Consider the following 12,348-nt stretch of genomic DNA (forward strand, 5'->3'; position numbering starts at 1 on the left):
GAGATAGGTGCAATAGGACCTTAACTCTTTTTATATCATTTAGCCTATGGTAAAATTGGTTTTGTTATACATCGTTCAGCTTAAAGTCGCAGAACTTACCAATGATGTGAAGTGAGGGCTTACTGTTCCCCTGAAGTATTCACACATTGTCACTGCTGGGTTCATGGTGTTTAGCCTGTACCTCATTACAGCTTCAAACATTTACAGACAACATAGTCCTCTCTGAGAAGACTTTACCACTAATACAAATGATCTTTTCCCACCGACATCATTGGTTCCCTGTTTTAATTTACTACAGGGAAGGAAATAAAGGAAAGACCTTTCCCATATCATTGACAAATAGTCATGGTAATAAACAGACAATCTGTTTTGTTAAAAGAAACATCTGTTTTATGTTTCATAATATGTTTTCCTTTTATAAAAGGCAACAACCATAATTGTCCATAAATTTACTAAGTAAAACAAAAAAGAGCTAAATCTTTTTCTAATTACTGTCTAGCTTTGTTTTTTTCCACTCCAACTGCTTTTCAATTACAATTTATAATTAAATTGTCACACATTCCTAACTCAATACTCACTCTAATGACAGTGAACTGGTTCAAACTAGAGATGTTTTCTTACTGCTGTATTTCTTATTCAAAAGAGCAAGTTCAGGGCTAAAGTGGGGTGCTTTTCCACCCAGGAAATTTCTTGCTTTGGGGCAGGTGTGAGAAGTGTTGGGTGTGAGGAAGTCTTGCCCTAAAACATGAGGAAAACGCATTGCCATCGGCCTTATGTAATTGACTATTTCAGGAGGGTCATCTAAACAGAAGGTACTGGTGTGCGCCGATCGAAATCCCTTCCCAAATATCCAATAGGAAAATGAACGTGTTCGTCCTAAGACAAACTTCAGTCACGAAATGAAAACACTAATTGAACAGATGTTAAACAAAACATTTTCTGAGCAGATCAAGTAAAACTGTTCATTACACAGCAGGGTGTTGTTAATACAGTCATCTTGCAAGAAATGAGTTCACATAAGCCTTGCTTTCAACATTCTAGTAAGATCTATTACAGAGTAATGTGTAAGCTGTGTGTGTGTGTGTGCGTGTGTGTGTGTGTGTGTGTACGTGGCTATGCTTCATTTCAAAAACTCCGTAAGAAATAAATTGCTGGAGAGAGCTAAATCAGCCTGGATTAAAACAAGCACACTGTTCAAAAAAAGCAGTATTTACTTGGCAATCTTGTTTTTTTGTTGAAATTATCATAATAAAAAACGGGAAGATCACCTGTCAGTTTGAGAAACGTTTTCTGGATATATAGATTTCTTTATGGTACAAAGTTCTAACATTTGAACAAAAAAAGGTGAAAAATTTTCACATTTTAATGGATTCCTTTCCCAGAGAATAAATTTTAGGTGTAAATCACACATCTACTTTGTATGATATAAATGCATTTTGAGATGTCAGGTTTACCTCTGGAAATACATACACTGAACATTCAGGACTTGGTTTTTTACATTTTTAAATTTGTTTGTTTTGTGTGTGTGTTTTTAATGAGCAGCAGCATACTAGGGGACCATCTGGGGACAGTCTGAGTCCTGCTCCTTTGCCTAGCAGTCCATACTTTCTTAAATCAGCCAGGCATGTTGTTGTTTCTGATCCATATTGTGTTTCTATATGAATTTTGTCTTAAAACCAGAGAATGTCTGAAATGAAGATAACTGGGAGATCTATTACAACCCTTCATCCTTGTGACCAAATAGCTTTTTAGCCTAGTTTTAGTCACTTAGATCCCGTTTTGCTCTCCAGTGCCCCAGAGCCAGCCAAATGGTGAGGACCACTGAAACATCATAGAAAAGATATAATAGAGACAATCTCATTACTCTCAGAAAAGGTGCTATATATGTTCAGAAGTCATAGGCTCTTTGGGACGGGAAGACATGCCCCTCATAGGCTGGCTCAAGTAACAGTTCATTCTCCCTGCTTTCAAAGAAGGGAGAATCTGTGAATACAGGGCTTTTGCTTTGTTCAGTGGGGCATGCTTGGGGCCAGAGCTAAACACAACTGTACCATAGGGTGCCCCAGCATGCTACCGGAAGGAATTTTTCTTCTCTTGCCCCACAAAATATTCAGCCTCACTTCTAAATAAATGTTGGACATTTAAAAAATATATTGATTGGAAGAGGTACCAAATTATCAGTTCATCAGTCTTTATAAACCATCTACATATATCCCTACAGGGACCACAGTCCCTGAGGATTAGGATCCTATCTTGCTGCTCCCCAAAACTCCAAGGGTTGAGTCTCTGTTGCTTGCAACTGAGCTTATTCATGTCACTTGCTCATTCTGGTCTCTCCTTTCTCCTTGAGTGGTAGGTGCCAATCAAATACATTTTCAGAGTGTAAGTTGTATTGACAAAAAGTGAGGAGATAGCGCAATTACCAAACACTTAGGGACCTGGGGCCATTATTATCTACTAGCATTTTTTAGATGCCCATCTGAAGCTCTCTGACTGACAAAAGCAAATCTCATGGGAAACTAGAGGGAAATATTTGGTTACTATCACATCAGAAATACTCCCAATAAGCCCTCCACAGAATTCTGATGTACTTCAGAATTGGACCATAACTTTAAATGTCGTAAGTAGGATGACTAGAGATGTCCATTTGAGGAAGCATCTGTCTAAGTCTCTACAACATCTAGCACCACTTTTGAATAACTTCATGTAAGGAATGTGTTTCTTTAGTCAAATGGAGAAGAAAATTAATGTTCTCAGTTCAGAAAATGGAAATGATGTATTTTTCCAGAAGCAGCATCCAGTGTTGAATATTCTCAGAATTGTTTGCATTGGGAGGAAAATTAAGCCTCAGTAGAAACAAGTAATAAAATCGGAAGCAATATATCTATTGTGTATAGAAATAAACTCCTATTTTAAGCAAATATATGACAATACAGATTTTTTTTTAAAAACAGTGAATTAGAAGGCAATTCTTCACCCTACAAAAGGATTGAGCATAAAATACTCTTAAATGACAAGATCTCCTAGGTTTTGATTAAAGGAAAAAAATTTATGCAGACATTTTTGAAGAACAGTGGATAATTAAAAAGAAATATCTTCACATTTCTTTTCCAAATCTATTCCCATACTCAAGGGAATATTCAAGTGATGTTACTAGATGAAAATGTCTTCCTGTTTTACTTTTGCTATTCTGCAGTGACAGGTATGTCCTAAAAATGTCTCAAAATCCTGATATGTTATCCAAAGGCACCTGACTAGCAATGGGTGAGATCATTTGAGGAGGGGATAACCCATAAAGACTGACCATATCTCACCACACCAGAGATGGCCTATTCCAATCCTTGGAAGGCTGTCTTTGTTTTGTGTTCTCTCCCACCACCTCCACCCCCCACCCCGCCAACACACACACACACACACACACACACACTCTCACATTCATACACACTACTGAATAGAAAATCTGGGACATGACCTACCTGCGGAGTGAGTTTCCCAACCCTCTGGGTTATTGGCTCATTCATCACAACTTCCACTTTGCAAGTGTCCTTCTCTTTGGGGATGGCAAACTTCAGGTCATCCTCTGACAGGAAGGCAGAGCTGCCCTTCATCACCCTGACCCCACGGTTCACGCTGATGAAGGTGGGGCTGGCCCAGCCCAGGAGGAGCAGCAGCAGCAGGGCTCTCAGCCCATCCCAACTGAGAGAGCTCATGCCGACAGGGGCCAGCTTGTTTCCGTCCACCGGCAAAATCCCTTCAACAAAGGACGGCTTCTGTGCTTCTTCCAGGGATGTCAGCTCATAGTCCAAGGGGCAGGGCAAGGGGTCCCGACAATGTGCCCCAAGATCTTAACATGTCTCTTTCATTGCAAACTCAGACAAGGAGGCCTTTCAGGCAATCCCAAGGCTTTTAATAAAACTCGCTGATCACTCCTGACAACGCTGGCAAGATTAATGTGCTTTTCTAATCCTGCAAATGGGAGTAGGGGTTGGAGGAAAGTAAGAGAGAGACCAAAAGGCTTGTGTGGCTATTCAAAAGATCCCTACCAACAATGGAATCTTTCAGCCAGCCTATAATTTTAGTTAAATTAAAAACAAATAAACTAACTTGACCTCCAGGCCCATCCGAAAGGCAATGCAGCCATTTCATTACACTGCTTGTAACTCCTGCTTCCGGACTAAACAGGCCCCATTGAGATGTCAGCTGTGTGGTCCAACAGGAGCCAGCCAGCAGCTGCTCAAGTGCAGCGTGTGGTCCCCTGTGTTTAGAGAGAGATGTTGAACTCTGCCTCTGCTCCCTCATCTGTTAAACGAGGACTGTAACCTAACTTGTGGAAGAGAGCTGATAGAATTATTTGAACACTGTTTGAAAATATGATTAAGTCTAAATCAGTGCTTCCCGAATAAGAAATGGGCTTCATAATTTGTCACAAAGTCACAATTCTGACTTTGCTGGGCAATGACAACACCTTAAAAAACACTTGTGGTATTTGCAGAAAACATATTTTTTTATCAAGTGAACATTTACGTTTTTTGTTCATGTGTAAAAGGGCCTACGAATCAAGTAACATAGCTTCAATATGCACAGCTAACAACAGTGTATGTGCCTGGGTATTTACATTCCCTCCAATGCTAATTGTATTCTAATGTACTGAATTTGCCCAAATGGAGTCTTCTTTTTTTGCCATTTTATTAAATTTTGGGGGGTAACATTGCTTTATATTATCATATGGCTTCAGGCGGGGGTTTCTATGTTACAAAGTCTGTATATTGCACTGTGTGCCCACCACTCAAAGTCAGATCTTCTCCCGTCACCATATATTAGGACCCCAAATGGAGTCTTCTTGTTCCTAATTTAACCACTTAGAATTTCAAGATTATTTCTCTGTGTTCTATGAGAACAGAAATGATTTTATCAAAAATAACATGTATTAAAATACATCCTGAAATTCGGGGTATGATTAGGTGAGCCCATGCTAGTTTATTATGCCCATAGAAAAGCTTTACATTTTAATGATCACAATAAATTTTTGTACATAATCGATGGATACTAAAATAAATTTTGACAGAAGGGTGTAGACCAAAAAAAAATGCCTCTATTATCCACATCTAATACACATTAGAGAAAGGCTCATTCCACATTAAAGAAAGACTCATTCTCTTGTCACTGTTTGAGCCCTTTAACTTTTGAGGTAGTGCATGACATGTGTCACTTGACACCTGAGGGGGTGTACTCTTTAGAGAGCAGCCTGTTTTTTATGGTGTCAGCCTCAAAATAAAACAGTTCATATAATCCCACTGACCACATTGCCCACACTCAGGCCTAATTAGGTTGGCATATTTGGGCAAGAATGTAAATTTGGGTGTTGAACTTTCACAACAAAATCAAGTCTTGTTTCCATTCATATCTGGGATCTCAGACCACTCAAAAGAGCAGTACATTCAGAGAGAAGAGAGGAAGCAGGGTAGGTGGGTGTCTCCCAAAATTAAGACATAAGGAAAAACTTTGCATTCTGAGATTTAGACAAATTAAGTCAATATGTAAAGGATTCAAGGACTCTACAATCCTGTGCATTCCTCTTATCTCATTCTTATCTCACTTCTTCACTGCTTCTTCCTGGACTCCCCGACTTTTACAAAAATATATGTCTTTATTGATTTCAGAGAGAGGGAGGGAGAGAGAGGGAAACATCAATGATGAGAGAGTCACTGATCAGCTGCCTCCTGCACGCCCCCTACCGGGGATCGAGCCGTAACCAGGGCATGTGCCCTGACTGGGAATGGACCTGTAATCTCCTGGATCATAGGTCTACCCTCAACCGCTGAGCTACACCAGCTGGGTAACTCCCTGACTTTTTAATGTTGAGGAGCCTATAGTCCAGTCCTTGGACCTGTTTTTTGTCTATTCTCACTCCCTAGTGATCTCATTCCTTGGCTTCAAGCACCATTTATATGCTAATGAATCCCAAATTTATATCTCTGAGCTCCTCTCTTAACTCTGGATTTGTACATGCAACTATCTATTTGGCATCTTTGTGTGGGTGTGTAACAGGCAACTCATACTTTATGTAGCCAAATTTGAGCTCTGCGTCTTGCCTACTTTAGCCTTCCCTTTCTCCATTAATGGCAACTTCAGCTTTTCGGTTGTTCTCCAGTTTGTCTCACACTCTGCATCCAAACAGACCAAAAAAATCCTGTTTGTTCACTGTGATGGACAGGCCTTATGGTAACCTCCAATAATTCCAGCCTCCTAGTATCCAGAATTCCTCTCTCCTTCAGTGGCAGCAGAACGTACGACCTTTCCAAACAGCAGAATGAGGCAAAGGTGATGGGATGCCATTCCCATGATTGCATTACATCACACACCACTCTCCCTGCGGACCACAGCCCGGCTCTCCTGCTGAACTAGAAGCAAGCCCCCGTAAGTTCTGTCACAAAGAAATGATTTCTGCCAACAACCAAAACGAACGAGCTTGGGAGAATATTCTTCCTGAATCAAGCCTCCAGATAGGAATGGAGCCCGGTCAACACTGTGATTGCAGCCGGATGACGACCTGAAGCAGATAACCCCAGGAAAGCCACAACTGGACTCCTAACCTGTGAAAACTCGGAGATAATAAACTTGTGTTGTCCTAAGCCACTGCATTTGTAGTAATGCACTTACACAGCAATATAAACTGAATGATCTCCTCCTTTAAAACATATCCCGAATCCAATTACTTCTACCTACTTCTGTTAGCAGCCTGGTCTAAGCCACCACCAACCAACTCTGCTGGATGACTGTAATAGCATCATATTTTCTTTCCCTGCTTCTCCTCTTGCCTCCTCTTTAGGCATTTCCCAGCATGGCAGTTGAGGTTCCTATTAAATGTTAATTATATAATCACTTCTCTGCCCAAACCTCCAATGGCTTCTCATCTTAGAGTAAAAGCTGAAGCCTTCATAGTGAGCCATAGGCACCATGTATTCTTTTTCCCCACTTACGTCTCCCATCTCTCTCCTCTGTGTCTGCCTTCCCTTTGCTCACTCTGCTCCAGCCACACTGGCATCTTTGCTTTTCTTCAAACAAATCAAGATCAACCTTTCCCTTCTTGCCTCCCCCCCCGAGCCTTCCCACTTGCACAGCATTCTTCCCCCAGATGTCCTCCTTTCCACCTCACCGCTTTCAAGTTCTCCAGCAAATGTCACATTTGCAGGGTGGCCATGCCTAACCAGCCATGAAGGTGAGGATTTCTACCTTTACATTCATGGGTTTGTCTTTATGATTCCCTCAGTCCTACTGCACAGATAGAGGATGCTGCCTTGTACCTGAGAAACAGGGCCACCATTGGCTGCAGAGCTGTGAGCTACAAGGAACCTGGGTCTCTGGGATGTGTGCAAAGCAGAGTCACCATACCAGCCCATTCTTCCAGAATTTTACACCAGAGGATGTAAGCCTGTTTCCTGCTTAACCCACTGTTATTTTAGGTTTACACTGTTACTCATCACTGAACTCCATGCTTTTAATAATCGCCTTATTCTGCAAGTTTTTCTATTAATTTAGTTTAGTCACTATTCAACTAAATACTGTAACTTCTTACCTACCTGCATATGGGGCAATAGTTCATTCTCTATATCATAGTAATTCCTTAATTAGGAGATAAGGGCAAAGACCAAGACTTTAATATTCACCTACTGGGAAGAGACAAGACAGAAAGGGAAGAAAATCTATTTCCGTGGCTCCCTGGACCACAATGATGTACAAAGAGTAAACCTGAACTCTGAAGATGCAGATTCTAATCTTAATTCCTATGAACATCAGCTTCTTCTTTCAAAAACGGGGCCATCATCCTCCCTCAGTTTCCCTGTGAGACCAAATGAAATAATCCATGTGGAAATATTTTCTTAATTATAAAGCCCCAAACAGATGTAATATTATTATTACAAATATATCAAAATAAGAGTAAAGCTTGACTCAAGAAAAATAGAATGTCAGGCCTTGGGCCTTGGTGAAGATAGCAGAATGAGATTCAGTCAGAGTCAAATACAGTACGTTTCATTTACATTCTAATTTTCTCTTTTTCTTCCTCATAGTCTCAAGGCAGGGTGTAGTCGTAAAAACTGAATTCTAATATTTCAGAAACAACCTGAAGCAACACAACTGGGACGGAGGGAAAGAGTGTAAGAGTAGTAATTTCCAAATTCAAAATCAAACAAAACTCAATCTACAATCAACTGGGCTACAAAATTAGGGGCAATAGAGATCTAAAGTAATATGATTTACCTGTGTTTTATTTGCATTCTAATTTTGCTCTTGTATTTTTTTTCTTGTTGGGAAACACCAAGTATGTGGACATCCCATGGAAAAAACAAAAAACAAAAAAACCCATACAGAACAACAGCAAAGGAAATCAGGACCCTGGATAAAACGTGATTTCATAAATAATAAAGGGTCTTTTCCCTCAAATGAAATGGCAGTAACTGTTTTGTCTTTGATACAAAATTGTGATGTCCAGAGACAGCCAACATTTATTTGACAACACCCTAATGAGAAGCCTAGCACGTCCTGAAAACCCCATTTTCTTGATCTCAACATAGAGACAAGTCAGATCCTCAGAATCCATCTGTCCACAGCCTGCTCTGATTGCTGATGTGGGCATCCTCGGAGTCAGGATCGGTGGGGGCATTTGGACAAGGAAATAGAAAGGTGGCTGGATTCTCCAGGGAGCTTTTACATGGCCTTTAGCCACGTGGGGCTAAATTTGATTCTGCAATAGAAACAAATCCTGTCTCTGTTTTCTTGTGCGAGTCAACTGCTTCTCAGAATTTGAAAAAACTTCATGGCAAAGCTTTTGCTCTTTCAGACCATTTCCCCACCACTGCCTTTCTTCATGGGGAAATCATATATTCTAAGTATATCTGTACAAGCCAATTCAAATGTGTGAAAAGATGTTCTAAAGAGTGGAAAACCACCCTGCTTCGAGTTAGTTCTTAGAAAAGTTCAAAATGGTTTCTTTAACCAAACTTTTATTCTCTGTAAATTTCCTGAATGGAAGAAAATAACTTAGTAACATTTCATTTGGTGCAGGGGAAAATGTGAGCTAGTATTTATTTCATAATTACACATTTAGTTAAACTGTAAGAACAGGCATTCACCATGTTGACATGATCATGATACCCTGTCACTTATCTGAGATCATTTGTACACACACACCAAAAAAATGGATCACAGCTGTATTCCCAGGCTTTCCATGCAATGGAAATTCTTGATGGTCAGTGTTAATGATGTGCCCTGATGAGATTCATATTTACTACCATTCCTCTTTGCAATTTGCTACAGTAGCTCCACAATACAAGGGAAGCGCCTTCTTCTTCCTGTGTCCAGCACAGACATCACAATCATAGCTTCCTGTTTGCTTGCTTTGCTATGTAGCCAGATACTCTTCTCGTTAGAGCTCCAGGTAGTTAAAACCAATCAACTGAAAATGCCAATGGAATTATCTCAATGGAATTACCTCAGTGGAACTACCTCCTAAATCACAGCCTTAGATCTTACAAGAACCCTAAAGTCTTTAAGAAAAAAAATAAACAGAGAAGTGGCATTTTAAATGAAAAATAGCCAACTCAGGATTCAACCCATTTCCACTCACCCAATCAGAGAGATTTTGATATCTTTGACTAGAATAGTGAAGAAAGCCAGAGAAGATTTTCTGACTCATACTCCACATTAAAATCTTTAAAATGCCAGTCACCATGAACTTGGAAATCATCTTGGAAATTTTTATGATGGATTTTTTAAATCATCATAATGTTCACTCAAACTCATTTTGAGTTGTAATTCATACAACTCAAATGTAAAAGTCTCAATCATAAACTAGTTGCTGAATATAATTATCCATAGGACAACTGAATTGAATCCAAATCATAAGTGACATAAATTGATTCACCCAGAAGTGAGGTGAATCAGGAGAACTGTATTCACAGAAAACCACTAGCTTTCTAAACTTAGAGAAAGTGGTTCTCTTCTTTGTGCTTCAGTTCAGGAAATTAAGACTTAGACAGACTTTACCAAGAACTTCAGATCCATGGCTTCCTCTGACCTTACCACACCCTGGCAGAGAAGTCTAATTACTCCTTGTTTTAGGCAACAAAGAGTAGCTGACATTCTAAGACTTGCCCAAGGTTATGACCTTGGAAGCACAGAGCCTGGGAGAAAGAAGCAGGGCTCTGACATCCTGATCTCATTCCATTCCTTCCAACAGAGAGTGGTTGAGCCATTCTACAAAAGAAAAAAAAAAGTGCTGGGAAGATAGACAAAAAGCAGGTTCTTCTCTGTCGAGAAGCTCATAACCTCTTATGGAGCTTTAGTTGACCCCACAAGGGTAGAAAATCCTGGCTCACCTTGCCCAGCACAGGATTTCCGGGGTGACTTCTCTCAGATAGGGAGAACAGAATTGTGAAGAAGGAAAGAAAGAAATAGCCTGTGACTTCTTTAACAAATAATTTTTAGTATCTTCCTTTTCTCATTTTTTTTTTTTTTTGGATTACTAGAACTCTTTACGTACTATCTATAGGCACTGGGCTATGTTCTTTATACGCATGTCTTCATTTATTTCTCACAACAAACCTACAAGGTAGTTTCTATTATTCCGATTTTATACATAAACAGTGACTTAAAGAAATGACATGATAATCACATAAAAACTTACATTTATTAAGTGCTTACTATGTGCTAGGCATTGTTCGGAGTACTTTACATATATTATCTTAATTCCTACAGTGGTTTTCGGAGGTACATAGCAATTTTACAGATTTGGAAATTGAGGTTCAAGGAAGTTAAGCAACACGCCACCATTTTGCCCAACTCTTATACTGCTTCTCGTTACAGCAAAATCTTACGCCCTTTGCAATTGCTTCACTACCCCCGGGGTCTTTTTCTTACAGTACGTAAATCCTTAACAACTTCCTTTATGGGTCCAGACAGCAATTGATGACTGTTGCAGGAGTTAAAGTTGCACTGGAGGCAATGTTCTCTCAAGGAAGTAGCTGTTACTCTGAGAGCATATAATTAAGGCAGAGACCCTGTCTACCAGCATCTTCATGTCCAACTCCTCACACTACATGCACAGTTTAAAGTCCTCAAGGCAAACAAGCTACTTCAAAATTCCAGTCTATTAAGTCAATAAAATATGTGTTGCTTCTGTTTATAACGTTCTGCTTCCTCCACTCTGCAATTTTTTTCTAAAATGTAATTGAAATCACAGAAAGTATGGTTTAGGAGAAACTTTAGAATAATGCAACTATCCTTCATTTTATTTATCGATTTATTTGCTTTTTCTGAAAATAACTTCGATTTATGTGTATAAAAGAAATGCATACTCTTTATCTAAAGAATAAAAATACAGAAATATAAAGAAAACGAAAAACACTTTCCCAACACCCAAAGAAAATACCCTTAGGTTTTCTTATGTATGTGCATATATGTATCTACAGATTTTAAATTTAATTAGAACCATACTATATTTCAGTTGCGTGCCATTCTTTTATAGTAACATAACACTCTATTCTAAGTATTTCCCTATTATTAAATATTCCGTGTGATCTTACTTTTTATTTGTGTATTATATGGAAGTACTATGATTTCCATAGTCATAACTTATTATGCTGAAGTAGTTATATTGCAATAGATTATGATTTAAAAAATCCTTAATTATAAATTAGTCTATTTTTCTAGTTCTTTTGATGATTTCCTAAAAGTGGGATTATAAGGTCAAAGTGTATAAACTTATTTTGAGGCTCTCTGATACTCATGCTTACTGGTGATACAAATTTACACTTTACCAGCCTTGCTCACCGTAGCCTTGTCACTATTTTAACCTGCATTCCTTTGCTTTCTTGAGAGTTAGCTTTTTAAATTATTATTATTTCCATTAACCATTTGTATTTTTCTCTTCTAGAAAGCCCCTTCCTTTTACATAAGAAAGGCAGCCCCATGGCAGTTAAGTGACTTTACCAATGTTTAAGTAACTTTCTAGGTTCAAGATGGAGCCACTCCTGCCCAGGGTGGCATGCCAGCAAACCAAAACGTAGATAACTTTCTTGTCCCTGTAAATGCTTCTCTTGACCAGAAACCAAGTATATTTAGTTAGCCAATCCCTATATGCCAAGCCAATTCTGGGCCTTCCCACCTCAAATAAGGTTGACTGTGCGACTCCAGCCAATCAGATATTTTCAATTTGTTTTTTCCTGTTCTTTATTGTTTTATCCTATAAAAAAGATTCTTGCCTTCTAGCCCATTTTGTGGTTCTCCAAAAAGAGTGCATTTGATGAAGTGTTAAATAAAGTCTGTTTGTGTCACCTAGATGGTCTTTAA

At 39.1% G+C, this 12,348-nt stretch overlaps 1 protein-coding gene across 1 annotated transcript in view; it reads right to left on the reverse strand.

Annotated features, from left to right (window-relative positions):
* The window catches only part of FREM1 (FRAS1 related extracellular matrix 1), a 140,600-nt gene that overhangs the window by 110,074 nt on the left and 18,178 nt on the right, over positions 1–12,348 (reverse strand). Inside the window, exons 2-3 of the mRNA XM_081150887.1 lie at positions 6,097–6,164; positions 3,477–3,966 (exon numbers count right to left, since the gene is read on the reverse strand). Of these exons, the coding sequence (XP_081007013.1) occupies positions 3,477–3,710 (234 nt within the window). The 5' untranslated portion in view covers positions 3,711–3,966; positions 6,097–6,164. The remainder of the gene's footprint in view (positions 1–3,476; positions 3,967–6,096; positions 6,165–12,348) is intronic.

The sequence above is a fragment of the Miniopterus schreibersii genome (genome assembly GCF_964146895.1).
Source record: "Miniopterus schreibersii genome assembly, chromosome: 11".
In the NCBI taxonomy this organism is placed as follows: Eukaryota; Metazoa; Chordata; class Mammalia; order Chiroptera; family Miniopteridae; genus Miniopterus; species Miniopterus schreibersii.